Below are 17,491 nucleotides of genomic sequence, written 5' to 3'. Positions count from 1 at the left end.
TTCAGGTCCGAACATCGATTTACATTGTGAATAATGACTAAGAAAACTGGATGAATTTACTGATGCGTACCAATTCTGAATATATATGTTTTATTCGTTGTTTGAATGTTGACAAAAACATTTTTATATCACCAACATCTTGCTTAAACCAAACATAAGAAAACCTGCTTGAAAATCACATATTTCTCACATCTGAAGCCCATGAATACTTTCAACATTTTTCTAGTGATAACGATATTTGATAGCTTTGATGAGGGTAGCGATAATCAGGCATTCTTATAAGTTTAATCCAGTATCTAATAACTCTCATTTGACTCTCAATATGTATGTTATAACGTCCTGTTTCGCCAAGCATGGCTTTATTGGAACAAATATACCTACTGTAAGAAATCTTTTAAAATAGGATGCATGGACATTTTCAATGGCTTCGAAATAATTTGCTCCCCATATTATATGGGAAATTATGACATGATTATATATGTTAATAGAAATATATTAAATCACAACCTTTTGTAATATGTTATAAAGGATCAAAGAAGTATACATTTACACACACAAAAATTCTTATGTGTTTTCATTGTATTCTAAACCGTAAACAACACTAGCCCAAATCCGATAGCCAGCGCGTATGCATATGCTTAAATTTGCTAGTACACATGAAAGGCAAAGTGGTATTATATCTACTTAAATACTTCTTTATAGAGTCGCAAAGCGTAGTATTTCCAGCAAACACGTTGCTCGAAGTGAAGCCTTCTTTTCAATATATTCTCAACAAACACGCTGTGTCACAAGCGTTCGGTCCGGCTTGGCTCGGGTCGGGTCGTCAAAAGCCCCTAACACCTCAAAGGTGTATCTTTAATTGTGCTTAAATCCATAGATTAGTATTATATCTACCTACATATCACATTGAAATGTTACAAAATGCCACATGTAAAGGTAACTGGTCCGTTAAAGTGAAGCCCTTGTCTGCCCACCCTCAAAATAGCCTCAGTCAAAAGTGTTCAGTCTGTTCGGCCCAACTTGGCCCGGGCTGTCAAAAGCAACTTAAACCTCACACATGTATCTTGAAATGTGTTTGAATCCATAGATCAGTATTATATCTACCTAAATGCCACATTGTGAATTTACAAAGAAAACTGGGTCTATAAAGTGGTATTTAGTTAGATATAACTATATTCACTGGATGTAAACAGAATCTAGGATTCATCTGTGAGACTTCAAGATACATGTGTGAGGTTTAAGTTGCTTTTGACAGCCCGGGCCATGTGGGGCCAACAGAGACTTAACACCTTTGATTGAGGCTATGTTGAAAATGGAGAGTGAGTGAGTGAGCGAGTTTAGTTTTACGCTGCACTCAGCAATATTGCACCTATATGGCGGCGGTCTGTAAATAATCGAGTCTGAACCAGACAATCCAGTGATCAACAGCATGAACATCGATCTGCGCATTTCGGAACCGATGACATATGTCAACCAAGTCAGCGAGCCTGACCACCCGCTCCCGTTAGTCGTCTCTTACGACAAGCATGGGTTACTGAAGGCACTTTCTAATCCGGATCTTCACGGGTGAAAATGGAGAGAGAAAAAGGCTGGAAAAGTGATATATAGGTAGATGTAATACTAATCTGTGAATTAAAACGCAATTCAAGATACATGTGTGAGGTTTAAGCTGCTTTTGACGACCCGAGGTATGCCGGACCGAACAATAGTGGCGGTGATTATGTTTAGATTGTGGGGAAGAGATCGTTTCATTTGCAGATGGGTATGCCTTACATACAATGAACAGTGGCCTTCTAGGGTGGTATTTGATTGGATATAGGTGTAAAAACATTTTCGGGTCGACAGAAATGTTCATCGGGAGTGACTGAAGCATTTTTGCGTTTTAAATCCTGTTTCGTTTAACGATTCTTCTTTTAGACGTAACCTTGGTCAGCCACGTTCAGAGGCCGATAACCACTCGATATAGTCAGACGTCGCCCACGACGTCGCCCGTTATTGTTGTAGCAAAAATATATTTTACAAAGCGACGTCGCGCAAGACGTCGTCCTTTTTATGCGACGTCGCGGGCGACACACGTCGCCGCCAACGACGTAGTTCTTTTTTTACGCGCCACGCGATGGCAATTATAGGACACCATACTAAAATGATCAACATTAACGTTACAGTTATACTTAAAGCATGATGGTTTATTCTCACTTTGACTTCCTATAACATTGAGTTACCATTACTTATATTTATGTGCCAAAATGCCGAATCATCATAGATTGTGTCCAGAAGACTCTCAATCTCAGCTTCGTCTGAATCCTCAATTCTACTCAAATCTAAGTTCTTGCTGGATATTATGTTAGTCAACTCTTGTGGAAGGATGTTGCCTATCGCCCATTGACACCTCAGATCATTTACTCCCTCTTTCAGCCACCCATTGCCCACAGGGTGAGCAACACTGGGGTGATTCTTGCCAGCATTGACCCAGATCAAGGCCTGGTGATCGCACGCTGTATGTGCATGTGTAGGGAGTCTCTGTGCGGTCTCTACTGCTCTAGTGTCATATCTGAAAGATTTATTCAATGTAGTTCTTGATAATGGTAAATTCCCATCGATATGGAATATAGGTATGATTGTCCCTCTGTTCAAGTCTGGGAGTGTATCTGAACCATGCAACTATCGTGGAATATCTCTTTTAAATATTTCTGGAAAACTATTTGCTAATACTTTAGAAAGGCGTTTACGTGCCTGGGTTGATCTAAACGACGAGTCTCAAGCTGGTTTTAGACCCGATAATAGTGCATCTGATAACTTATTTATATTACAATCATTATATACAAAATACCTATGCAGGCCTAAAGGGTGATTCTATTGCGCTTTCATAGACTTTGATTTTGTTGACCGTAAGAAATTGCTAATCATGTTACATACCAAAGGATGCCATGGCAAAATGCATGATATTTTAAGAACTGACTGAGTTTGGTTTTACGCCGCTTTTAGCAATATTCCAGCAACATCACGGCGGGGGACACCAGAAATGGGCTGCACACATTGTGCCCATGTGGGGATTCGAACCCGGGTCTTTGGCGTGACGAGCCGATGCTTTAACCATTAGGCTACCCCACCGCCCCGATATTTTAAGAAGCATGTATGACTCTGTTGGAGCCTGTGTTAGAAGTAATTCTGGCAACACTGAAACGTTAAACACTTCCGCTGGTGTGAGACAAGGCTGTGTACGAAGCCCCTTACTCTTCATCTTTTTTATTAATGAACTTGTAGATAATATGTATAAAGCATGTAATAATGGAATATTTGTTACTCCTAAAATCAAGGATTTACTTTTACTTCTGTTTGCAGACGATATTGTTACGACACAGGTCAAAGCGATACGACACTCGTGTGACGTACGAGATTAGTATGTAACTACCCATACGTTGACCTCGTGGGTAATAAATGTCTTTTTGGCTCAAGTCTGCCTGACTAAGGGGATTGATCTATTTGCCGTTAAAAAACTGAAGGAATTTATATATTCCGATATTCCAAGTTGTTCATTGACTCATTTATATCCTCTATAAATGATGTAAACAAGGCTGGAATGGTGGCGATATCCAGCTGACACGAAGAAGAACGTGAATTAGTTTTTGATTTCCTCTTTGGCTCCCATTTAGTGGAAGCAGTAGGAGAGCGTGATGAGGCTTTAGTGCATTTTACGGGGTGAGTGGAAGAGGAGAGATTGCGTTTCTTAGACATTTTAATCCAGTCCTCTGAAGATACCTATTGGCAATGAAGGCATCTAGCTTCAAATGTACATGAAGGTCCCGTGTGACAAGCCGCACAAAGAGAATGGGAATATAAATCGGACATAAATTTCTGGCATTGTAGACATTTTCTCACCGACATGATGTGCACGGTAAAAAATAAAGAGTCTGTATCACAAGTCAAATAGACATTTTTACACAAAGGGTTTAAATGCGATTGTTTCAAGATAATCAATGCGACAAGATTGACCAGTTTCTATAAGGAGATCCTTGAAGAAATTGACAAAGAATTAACTTTTAACTTCTGATCTCTCACACATCTTATGCATGTCCATACAGAATAAATATGAGGGTTTTCAAACAGTCGATCTGTGACAATTAGCTATACAGGCATACCACTGGGGGCAACTATGACTTAGCTTAATTTTGTATTACCATTTCTGTATGTGTCAGTGGTAACGAGAGAGAAAAGGCAACCATAATCCAAAGGGAATGATATAATTATATACTAGTAATTCACTTGGGCAATTTACAGAATGCCTAGATATTAGTAATTTTACAAATAGACTCAATTTTAGGAGGCCTCGAAGTGCATAAAAACATGATATTAGATTAATTATGCTTGGATTGTGAGGAAGAAAAAACATAAAGATGAACCATTCAAGAATTCTGCAATATCATCAGGGAATCCCCGGAAAAATATAATAAAATCCACAACCAGTCTCGGGGAAGTGCTCCAGAGCCCCTTTAAGCCTACCTATCATGTTGCTGTTTTGTAAATTGTGGCACACTAGCTATTCATCTTTTAAACATGCCATTTGGGTGCATTTTCCTATTGAGCAATGCCTGTGTATTTGCATTCCAATGCGATCAGTTAAATGATCACGACTGGCATGATTGTTGTGTTTCATATGTTGTGATTAAGTTTTTCATGTTGATCGCCAAGATCATGTTCAAACAGCCTAAGTAACATTGCTGTGTGTATACCACAACAAGCAAATGAAAACAACCACCTCCCTCACCATACTACCAAAATTGTTGGTGTCAACGATTCAATTTTGTTGAACCTTTGAACTGAGTGAATTGATAAGGATTTTCTATCCCATCACTATCATGGTGGTCGTCTTCACATATTGGGCACTTCATGACAAGCCTATATGAACTGCACTTTGCATTTTGCAATTACACATGCAAGAGAATAATAAATAAACACATAAAGTTTGTTCACATTTTATTATTAATCAAACATGCATCTACAAGTATGACAAAAACCTGTCAACAGATGTTGCTTCTACAAAGTCATATTGAGGATACAACGCTACTTTGATATAAAGATTATCGGTAGTGAATATCCATCATATTGAGGATACAACGCTACTTTGATATAAAGATTATCGGTAGTGATTATCCATGGAAGTATGTTGTAGTTGTTCCAATTTGATAAACAATTGAAACATTGGGTATCATATGTGCAAATATATTTAAGCACCATAAACATATCCAATTTTCGAAACTGACATAACATCTGACTAACTTCTTTGGTTCATACAGATAATTAATCATTATTATGCAAGATAGAAAAACAGAAGCTATGGATTTCCAACAGCAATGTATTGAGTCCATATCTTTGTACTGATAAACAATGAAATTCAGCCTCACCTGCAGAATAATGCTTACACTTGGGAAGCAAATTTATATTGTTACCAATGGCAAGATTTTTCATTATCAAGTCAAAAGTGGAATCTGATTGAGAAGCATAGATTGATGGGACATGCAAAACGGAAGAAGATTACTTATGTTTGATCTAAGGACCATTTCAAATACTTTCACATTTTGTGTCCTCTTCTGCAAGATATTCTTGTGATCCTAAAGTCTTATGTTTATATATTGGTAATGGAAGATGAAGTGTGATTTCTTTAATCAAATTAGTAAGGTGTTTGAACTGCATGCCAAAAATCACAGAAGCAGTCCTATCACCACTTTTTGCTGAATACTACTGCCCACAGAAACATATGTCATGAACCATTTGATATTACCAGATGACATCTGGCCTCATCAGCATCATCTAAATTCATCCTTGCCTTATACTGCTGTCAAATGCAACTTAGTCCTGTGTCACTTCCACAAAATGCTCTTCTGTTTTAATGACATCATTTCTCTTCAATTTCAGCAAAGAACTTTTGTTCTTATATGAAAACTTAGATATAAACTCTTGTAACACATCATACTTTATTACATACTCAAACAAGCAGAATTGCCTTTCATGAAGCTTGCTCAATGCTCCATCCTACTAAATTTCATCCTCCTAGTATGAACACTTTTAAAGGAGAAGCTATCAGTTTTAGTACCTACACCAAAACGTCGCATTCATTGCAAAAAAGAAGTTGACTATCACAGAACTTGTTTTTCCTTCATCCTCAGAACTTCTAAAATGCCTCTCAAAAAGTTACTGTTTAAGCTATTGTGAACATAATACAGTTTCAGACATATGGCTTTGAGAATGAATTTGAGTTGCATGTATTTCAACAACATTTCACAGATCTATCTCATATGTAAGGCAAATATGATGTCCCTGTGTGGAATTCAATGAAACCAAACTATGACACATGCCAGTCATGGAAAGTGGGCCACTGCTGACCTGTCCTCAACTGCCTTAAACATGTACTTATGTAGCAACAACTTACATAATACTAAAAATATCAGTTTAAGTGAAATTTGCACATTATTTTACAAAGTACCTTCACTATGACCTTCACCCCAAGGTAGACAACTTATGGAGTGTAAGGCAACTTCCTGCTAACATTTCCTGGCATGATACATCTTCAAAATATCTGCTGAATAAGGCATGTATGTGTATAATGAGGCATAAGGCATGTATGTTATAAACATTTTCTACATTATGGCCATGAGAAGGACCATGATGCTCAACATGACATATCAGTCCATAAATATATTTCTAGGGCTATGATAGAGATATGCATGACACATTATCTCTCATATGTTCAAGAACATTCAGGCAAAACTCAGGCAAAACCTTGAAGCATTTGGATCAGGTGATTCAGTTTATGTCATCATTGGTAGTAACCATGCATAGCAACTTTAATTTTGTTTATCAAGGAAATTTAATTGCATGACTAAGGTGCAAACAATGCAGCAAAGTAAATAATGACATAAGTTTAATTTCATGTAGAGCGAGATCAGTTAAGGAAGAAGTAAACCAAGCATGTTCACGTCTAAATCACACTATCATTACTCTCTAATTTTGTACGTGTTATACAACGAATTATGAAGGAAGCAGATACAGATGTTTGTTATGAAATCAGGTAATGAGAAACATATTTATCATTTCTGTAAAAATTGCATTGTGAACACAGACTTTAGATCATCTCAGAACAAGTGTTATTTAATAACATCTAGTAGTTTTTGTCACTCATAGTATACAACATATTATCTATTGCCTTCCCATTCTATGAGCAGGCAGGTGTTGTAACAATCTTCTGAAATAAGGGTCTACTGCTTTTACTGCAATCCCACATAAATAGAACAGGATTAAATGCATCTTCGTTTGAACTCATCATCAAAGTCCTCTTTCCACAAAGTTATCGTTTGAACTCATCATCAAAGTCCTCTTTCCACAAAGTTATCTCAGCTCAGCTGTTTGTCATGCTGTAGGAACTGAGTTACTTAAGACAATTGTGTGCACTAGGCCTAGGGCTGAATATCAGGTTGCAATTAGACAGAAATATTTGACCTTTGACCTCATGGCAAAAGTCATCTCTTTTTTTGTGCAATCCCAGCATTAATGTTTCAACCTGTTAAAAGGATGCTGCAATTTCAGTATTGAACTTTAAAAAGGGCATTTATTTATGTATAAACATGATCAGAGTCCATCAAAACATGCTAAAAGGTATCCCCCAAATAAATAATTGTCATGGACTACTGAATGATCAGTCAAATGGTTTGTCAAGAGAAGTGTGTCTACAGACAAATACACCATAAGAAAACCTCAGTCAAGCTTACAGCTTACAGTTAAACAGCAGAAAGACCTTAATGAATGGATTTACACCACACAGCCTAATACCATCAAGATCAAGAACTTGCAGACATATTTGTATAATCTATATAGCTGTCCAATAAACCATTTCATGTGAATCACAGCTCTCATAAGTTATTTACAGAAATTGCTAAACAGTATATTTATGAAATAAACTGCTTCATGCCCAGATTTTTTTAATAAATAGTGACGTAAGAGTCAGAGAAGCAATAACGATAAAGATAACTTCATCTCTTCTTCAACTACCCTTTTCCATTCATGGAGCTTTCCTTTTTCGTTCAACCATTTGATGAACATACTGTTATTTGTGTTACATTTCCTATCCTTGGGTACAAGCCATGACAGAACAATACGGAGATATCAATATAGAGATGAATTCCCTGTCAGATATACAGAACATAAATGCATGGTATGTTTACCTTGTTCCACTGTCCAACAGAATATTAAGTAATAATGCTAAATAAAGTTGCCATTATGTTGTGTATATTTGTACAGGAAGTTGTTGATGATAATAGAGTGTTTATGTGTTTATAATGACAAAGATCCATCAGTCCACTTGATCTCAACCTTATGATGACACTTAGGTATACCATGGTCTCTTACGCAGCCAGCGGATTGTATATCCTGAGTCAATGCGAATTTTAATAGATGCAGCCTCTGCTGCACGGACAGTTTCTTTGACTGCCTGCATTAGGTTCTGTGCATTTCCAACCAGCATCTCAGTTGCTTCCTGATCTTCTTCAGATCCTGCAAATACATTAAACAGCCTCATACATCAAAATCTAGTTGAGAGAACTAAAATAACATATAAAACAATTACAATTATAAAAAATATACAATCATACTCATGCTATATTTTTATGTGTTTAGTGATGCAAGACTGTACTGATCTGAAAAAAAGAAACTTAACATCTCAAGCTATTATCAAATCATTATCAGATTTTCAAGAGAAGATGTCTTCACTATCAGTTGTGCAGATAAAATGTCATAGTATCCCATCATACAAAGAGGCAGGCCTGTGTGTACTAACATGAAAGAGCACAAAGCATTGGTGAAAAACTCGGACATGAAATCAGCGTTATCAGAACATGTGATCAGAAATCCCAGCCATACCGTCAGTTGGGATGACACTGACATTTTTGTAATTGACAACATCAGTAATTGGCGGGAGAGGAAATAGATGGAGTTTCATACTATATATTTTGCTTGCATCATATTCTGTCATTCACCTGATGAAGGGGCAAGAAGTAGCTCAGAAACATTGTGTTGTGAATATTAAAGAAGTTGTAAATCCATACCATACCTTGTTGTGTTACCTTCCAACTTCTAAATGCCCATCAAGCATCTAAGCACTAACAACTGTATCTGACAAATTGGCACAGGACTAGATCTAGCAACATGTGAACAGAAAGGCCATCCTTTCTCCTCGGGTTAAATATAACAGTTTTCAGGAAATAGCTTTAGATAATAACTGTAAAGGAAGCCTAACCTAGTATATATCCCAAATACATACTTGAGCACACTAAAAGTTGCCATATTCACTGGGTAGATCTCATCTCTTTCTGGTGTATCACTTTACAATACCACAGTTGGAGGGAAGGTTGGGGAAGAAAGGAAGGAGACCGTACTATCCTTGGTTGTTAAGGGAAAAGGTAATTAACTGGAAATAAATCCTTTAACTAGGGCTGTGCAATATTACCGGTAAACTGGTATATACCGGTGCAGTATCTCGCAATACGATTATCGCAATATGGTTCAGATTCTGCAGTATATATTGGGTAATCAAGAATTAGGTCCAATTGCATTATCTGCCCTTGATTGCCATAGCAACAAAATGTGCTCTAAAAGTACCAAATATACACTTATTTCTGTTGGTTTCATGTAACATGTTACAAGTGGAAGTATCTTTATAAGTGTCTTCAAAAGTGCCAAATATTCTACCAAATGCTTTAAGTTTTGTGGATTTGAATGATTTCATATGTGACGTTTTTGAGGAATTAAGTGGCCAATCGTTTTAAGAAAAGCAAGATATATGGATGTCAACTTCTTGTTGTGAATAACACATCGTTTCGGAGTGTATGCTTACTCCTTCATCGAGTCATGAAGGAGCAAGCATACACTCAGAAACTTCATGCTATTCACAATAAAGAAGGTGACATCCATAAATCTTGCTTTTCTTATGCATTCCACTTCTAAATGCCCTTAATAGATTTGACCAATCTTATATTTGGACTTATTAGTAGAACCTCTGGCTCTGAATGATCATTTTGTTTGTTTTATGATAGGACATATGTTATCAATTTATCATAAAGGCCAAAGTCTTCTAAATTTTGTAGGACTGTATAATGACATTCTAGTCATGAATCTTACTAATATATTGGATGTCACATGAGATTTTAAGCTTAAGTAGTTCACCTAAATCATGTTTTTGTTTTCATTTTGCAATAGCTCATGTTAACACATGTTTATATTGGAGTTGAATCTGAATGAATCACTGACATCAGAGACCATATAATAGAGGGACGGCCCTCGAGCCAGTGCGCAAAACCATCAGCTCTACGGCTTGTACTGCGCAGCCTATCAGGAAGCTGGCAAAAACGCATATTTTCATTGCAAAGGTAAGTTTTGATTTTTTTCATGTATTCTCATGCATATACTTAAATTTGAAACAGAGCATTAGAGGTGTATTAGGGGTGCTAAAGCATATATTTGTCTTTGTATTTGATGAATACTGTCATGTGTGCTCGTCGTTCTGTGAGAACAATGGCAGCGGTGTAAAATCGGCGATAGTCCCAATTTTGATTTTCAATAACGGATACTAATTCTCAATACAAATCCTTAGTTACCGGGGTGTAATGAAAGAAAATAAGATAAAGATTGGTATAGTGGCATTTATAAGTCTATGGCGGTCACGTCATTCCTTTTTTTGGCTCGTGCAATGCGGCGAAATATGATGTTTTCCGAAATATTTACTCCACAACACTTGATTTTTGCACGCTTTCACAAGAACAGCTTATTACTAGCATGTTTGAAATAAACATGTGAACATTCACAGCGATTTCCTCTTTTGCGTGGTACACTTTTTATATGGCTACGATCGGTATTTTATTTTTTATGAATTTTGGCGTAAACCCATATTTGCGTCGTATACTGAACATTTCAATTATCATGTAGCAGACGACATAACACTCATTTTGTTCATTATAACGCGAATATATATTTAAATCATTCTACAAATGTCTCATTCATTTAATCGTTTGAAAAAAAGTACATATTTCCATATTTTTCCTTATCCTGACTCATGCTTGTTGCTTGTCTCCTTCCTCTTGCGAACGTTAGTGGAACACTTGTATCTTCTATTGAAGCTCCCTTCAATAAAAACATATGTAAAATCACTACTCACCATGAGTTATCCCTCTGGCCGTTTTGGCGGGAAAAGTGGCGCCACCGCTCCCACATGCTTCACTCTCTCCTTCTTCACCCTAGTGGACGATTGGGAGAGCACCTGTGTCTTCTATACGGCACTATATCCTTTCATTTATTAGTTATTACCCTATACATTACCTTTATAGGGGTTTAGGGAGTATCCTTCAACAATATGGTTTGAAATTAATCTGTAAATTTCACTGTTTATTCACGGTTTTGTCCGTGTTTGTTCAGTTGTTTACATTTCATGAAAACCTGTTCTCGTTGTAGGTTTAGGTTCGCTGCTGCAGACCCGCATTTATTGTGCCCTAGCTGCACAACAGCATGTACTTCCAGCTCTCGCTGCAACCTTTGTCAGCATTTAACCAATTTTGAATTTAATAAATATATTTTTTGCGTGCCAAGTGCAAAGACAGATCCAGGCGACTTGTCCAAGTCATGGATAAGCCGGCTGAGTCCCTCACGTGTCAACTCATGTCAGATGACCCTCTTCCCTCCAGTGATCCGCCGAGGATGTCCTCGGAGGATGGGCATGGGACGTTGTCCGCCACCTCGCAGAAGAGGGCTGCCACTTCGAACATCCCTTCATCGCAGAGCGAAGAAGAAGAAGCCATCCTCTCGCCCAGAGACAGCCACGCACCCCTAAGACGACGAGCAGCTCTACGGGGACGTCTGCGCAGACAACTAGGACTTTCTCGGCCGAGATTGTTCCGATGGAGGAAAGAGAACTCTATGATGAGCCGCCGCTCCTCATCCCGGAGATACATCACCCCAAGAAGAAGCAGGCCTCAGCAACGGTAACATCAGCGCAGTTATCTACGCAGTCCGAGGTATCTACACTGACGGCAGATGAGCGATCCCTGGACCATATCGCTACCAACGCAGAGAGGGCATCTCATCTATCACCGCAGACATTCAACCCCGGGGCCTTCATGCAGCAGTTCTCACAACAGATCATGGAAATAATGGAGAGGCGCTTCCTGCAGGAAAGAGATCGACAACCAGCCTTGGACACCACTCGCAGGGAGGACCCGGACCTGCACAAAGGACCCCCTGCCGACGACGCATTGGAGAGGCCTTCCATGGACGACGCAGATGAACAGCCTTCGCGAAGGTCTTCGGAGACATCTCACAGATCGTCGAGGGATTTGCCGAGGCCTTCACGAACCAAGAGACGTTCACCTCCACGCAGGTCTCCACGCAGATCGCCCTACAGGCGCAGCTCTACAGGCTCATCTCCACGCAGATCTCCAGCGGAGGATGTTCAACGATCTCTGATCAGCGCCCCTGAAACAGAGGACGATGGCGGTATTATCTTCTCCGACGCAGAGATCAGATACTGGATGGCCAACGGACTGGAGTTAGCGTCACCCTCTAAGGAAGAGAATGCAGCACTCACGTATCTGATGAAAGACGATGATGTCAACACAATCACTCTACCGCCAATTGATCCCATCTCGGAGGTTCAAGAGAACTAGGACGCAGCCTTCCGGAAGGCAACGAAATCCCAGGCGCCGAATATTCCACAGTTCAAAGCTAAGAAGTTCTCTCTACACAATATGGACCCCTTCATGAAGGCGCAGGACATCGATGATAACTACAAGGTCATCAACGCCGCCCGGACCAAGTCTTACAAGATTGACGACAAAAAGCTGGCGCAGATAGAGACTATGACCAGAAGGATGTTCTTCGGCCTAAAAAGATCCAGGGCAGTGAACGAGACGCTCATCGCCAAGTTCAAGGACTCTACCGCAGAGGAGGACCGGATGATCTACTCTGCTCTACTCATGTAGAAGAAGGACCAGCAGTTTATGACGGACCATCTATCATCCATCTCAGCAGGGTTGACGTTGGCGAGGCGGCAAGGTCTACTAGCATCCTGCAACTGAAGTGAACACTTCACGAAGTCGCTGTACACAGCCCCATGGTCGACGCCATCCATCTTCGCAGGGGAGATTGACGACGTCTCCAAAGAAGTTACCAAAGACTCCAGAGAGGTCCTCATGATAAAGTCCATCGATACTGCCAGTGTCATCAGGCAGACGTCCCAGCGCTACTTGGGCAAGTCGAAGTTCCCAGGCATCCAGAAGGCAAGAGACAAGAAAATGAGCTCCTCCAGAGGCGGGGAAGGACGCTTTTCGTCGCCCAGCCGGCAACTATAGAGGACGACCTGGACGAGGCAGGGCACCCAGAGGCGCCAAGGATCAGAGACGATGAAAGAGGGGTTTCGGAACGACTGGAGTCTTCCACCCCCAGCCCTTCCTGTACAACCTTCACAAGTGGGTGGACGCCTTCAAACCTACTGGGAGAACTGGGGAATTCTTCAAGATCCTTTTGTATCCAGCATCCTAAGAGACGGATATCGCATACAACTACAAGCAACTCCGCCGTTGACAGACGAACCTCACAAGTTCAACTTCACGACCCATCGGACAGAGAGGCTACGAGAAGCGGTCACATCTCCACTAGAGAAGGAAGCCATAGAAGTGGTGGACCAGGACCAGCTCTCACCAGGATTCTACTCCCCAGTTTTCCTTGTGCCAAAGAAAAACTCCAAAGAAAAGTTCCGACTCATCTACAACATAAGGGCCTTCAACAAAGATTATCTACGCAGACCACCAAAGTTCAGCATGATACATCTACCACAACTCCTACACCTCGTCCGTCCGATGGACTACATGGCCAGCATAGATCTACAGGATGCCTACCTGCATATTCCTGTACATCCGGACTCAAGGAAGTACCTGAGGTTTATACTGGACGGACGACACTACCAATGGAAGGTCCTGCCATTTGGAATATCATCGGCCCCCTGGTTGTTTACAAGGGTGACGAAGCCCATAGTCGCATACCTACATCATCGAGGTCTACGCAATGCATTCTACCTATACGACGGGATTCAAGTACATCAAGATCCCAAGCATCTCAGACTTCAACTGGACTTCACCATCAGACTGCTTACACAACTGGGGTAGCTAGTGAATCTCCTCAAGTCGGACCTAGAACCTACACAGGACCTACAGTTCCTAGGAATCCGGTTCATCACAACACAGAACCGCATTGTGGTACCAGAGGACCGATGGCTAAAGATACAACAGACGATCTCGCAAGTTTTACTCTCTCCGTGGCCACTACGACAATGGCAGAGTCTGTTGGGTCTCCTCACATCAGCGCAAGACATGACAGTCAGAGGGAGACTACAACTACGCCCTGTACAGGTCTTCATCAAAGCTCATCTGGACGACCCGGAACCCTTCGGACTCCCGGACGCACTACGCCCATATCTACTATGGTGGACCCAGAGATCGAATGTTTGCGGATGCACCTATTTAGCAGAGCCGGAGTGCATGACGCATCTCTACGTGGACACATCACTCCAAGGTTGGAGGCACATCTCGACAACAACGTGTCAGCTGGGACATGGACCAAAGAGGAGGAAGTTCTGCACATCAACATGCTAGAAATGAAAGCAGTAGTAAACGAAAGCTATACTCCACTGGACCAACATTCTGCAGGATGCGCATCTGACGGTACATACGGACAACTCCACAGTGGCGTTCTACATCAACAGGCAAGGATCAACAAGATCGTCGAACCTCCTGGACCTCTGCTTTCAACTGTTCGGCATAACAGACAACCTGAACATCCACATAAGAGCATGCCACATTCCAGGAGCCAAGAATGTGATCGCAGACGCACTGTCCCGTCCAACACAGCCGTCCCCAACAGAATGGATGCTACACCCAGAGATCTTCAAGCAGATCATACAAGAGATGGGAGCACGAGATTCAACAATCAACTGATAACATTCGTCTCACCAATACCAGATGCACAAGCATGGGCAACGGACGCTCTAAGCATCTCCTGGGAATGACTAAACGCGTACGCGTTTCCACTACCAGCTCTAATACCGAGGGTGTTGCAGAAAATCAGCCAGACGAAGGACCTACAACTGATTTTGGTCACGCCCTACTGGCCAGTGAGAATATGGTTCCCCATTCTCATACAAGAATTAGGACAACCTCAACTGCAACTACCAGAGTGGACAAATCTACTAGTACATCCTCACACAAAGCAGGTGCACGGCAACCCAGAGGTGTTCCGACTACACGTGTGGACTGTATCAAGGCGTGCTTGAACAAGAGAGGATATTCCGCCAGGTCAGCGAAAGCAGTCACACTAGCTCTACGCAAGTCTACGCGCAACTTGTACAACTTGCTTCGAGACATACGCTGCGAGGACAGGCTTTACAGCTATAAAGGCAACACATCCTGAAGTGGCGGACTACCTTTGTCACCTACGACAAACAAAACGGTTAAAAGCGTCAACACTTTCAACATACCTAGCGGCATTGAGCTCAGTCATCTCCATGAGGACGGGTGCCAAACTGACGAAAGTACCAGAGTTACTGGCCTTACTACGCTCTTATAAATTGGAGGACCAACAACAGAGATTTAAAGCTCCGGTGTGGGACCTCAACGTAGTTCTACGAGATCTCACCATCGACGTCTACGAACCTTTAGAGAGGACATCCTTCGAGTTCTTGACGCAAAAGACGCTGTTCCTGCTCGCCCTAGCAACAGCAGCCAGGATGTCAGAAATACATGCTCTGGACTACGAGAGAACACGATTTGATGAAAATCAAAACACCGTGCATATGGGACTACGATGGGATTTCATCGCAAAGAATCAACTGCCAGGTCAACCGGACAGACAATTCCACGTCCCAGCATTATCATCCGTCCTTGGACCACAGGGTACGCAGGATCTATCCTTGTGCCCAGTGAGAGCATTGAAAGTATACTTACAAAAATCCAGGATCAGGAGACGGAAATTCAAGCGTCTTTTCGTCCCGATATCAACAGCGACACAGACAGAGGTCTCCCGCACTAAGATATCAATCTTGTAAGGATACTCGCAAAATCCACATAAAATGTTAACAGAAGCCAGGACCAAAAGTTAACAATTGTGGTCCCCCCGTCAGAGACAGCTGGAAGTACAGGGTTACAGCAGCAGCCGAGAAAACAGCAGTGCCAACATGAACTTCCCATAGGGGGGTATATAAGACGTAAATCACTACATGAAATCAAGAAGTAACTTGACCAGCCTCCAAATCCGACGGATTCTACAAGCAATAAGCATGAGTCAGGATAAGGAAAAATATGTAATTTTCTGAATAAAATTGATATTTTATACTTATCCTGACTCATGAGGTAAGCCCTCCCAACCTCCCCGCTAGACACTTTTGGATTTCCCTGCAAATTAAAGTGTCGGGCTGATAAATCGGAGAGAGTGAAGCATTTGGGAGCGGTGGCGCCACTTTTCCCGCCAAAACGGCCAGAGGGATAACTCATGGTGAGTAGTTATTTTACGTATGTTTTTATTGAAGGGAGCTTCAATAGTAGATACAAGTGTTCCACTATCGTTCGCAAGAGGAAGGAGACAAGCAATAAGCATGAGTCAGGATAAGTATAAAATATCAATTTTATTCAGAAAATTACATTATTGTTCATTTTGATGATTATATTTGTGGAAAAGGTCCTTATTTATGATGTAATAATTCATATATTTTTCTGTTATCATTATTCTTCCTACTGAAGTTATGCGTTATATTGCTATATACTATTATATTATTATACAGTACCAGCAGCCTGACTTTATGCAACAATGAATCAACATTTTATTTATATCATTACACTATTTATATAATAAATTATCATTTGTTTGGCAGATGCCCAGGAAAAAGAAAGTTTTCATCAGCAGTCGCCGGAAGGGCTACTCAAAGAGGGGTCCGAGACAACAAGGTGTCAGTTCTTCCTCTCTCTCTGACATTCTTATTCATCAGTTCAATCAACTGTTCACGATGATTGCAGGTAAGTAATAATGGAAGTAAGAAATTCACAAATGATGTCTTTGAAAAGAAATGAGTAATTTTGTGTTGATATTTTGTAGTTATTGGTATTTATTTATTTTATTGGTATTTGTAAATCTGGTACCTGCAGAAGTAAGTTTAAAATATCAAAGCAATTGTATAATCAAATATTAATATTGTTTCTTTTCTTATGTAAAAAAAAAGGTATAGTGTAAATTATTAAGTACAATATTCCCATCTTGAGTAAGCAACTAGACCTTGTTTGAAAGAGCATTGGCAACCAACTATAGCATAATTTTAACAACTATTTAAAACACTTCAAAACAAAAATTTAAATATTAATATTGTGTATCTCCATTTTCAGTTCAAGAGGTGCACTGTGGGACAAAGCATGGA

General features: G+C 40.4%; 1 protein-coding gene across 1 annotated transcript in view; it reads right to left on the bottom strand.

The window, feature by feature from the left end:
* Window positions 1-4,961: 4,961 nt before the first annotated feature.
* LOC124290485 (vinculin-like) overlaps window positions 4,962-17,491 on the bottom strand; it is a 128,182-nt gene continuing 115,652 nt past the window's right edge. Inside the window, exon 26 of the mRNA XM_046727196.1 lies at window positions 4,962-8,544. Coding sequence (XP_046583152.1) covers window positions 8,378-8,544 — 167 coding nt within the window. The 3' untranslated portion in view covers window positions 4,962-8,377. The remainder of the gene's footprint in view (window positions 8,545-17,491) is intronic.

Source organism: Haliotis rubra, unplaced genomic scaffold (assembly GCF_003918875.1).
Source record: "Haliotis rubra isolate DU_JTF1 unplaced genomic scaffold, ASM391887v1 Scf467, whole genome shotgun sequence".
NCBI classification, from domain to species: Eukaryota; Metazoa; Mollusca; class Gastropoda; order Lepetellida; family Haliotidae; genus Haliotis; species Haliotis rubra.
The sequence above is the reverse complement of the archived record's forward strand: the minus strand, read 5'-3'. Positions and strand labels throughout refer to the sequence as shown.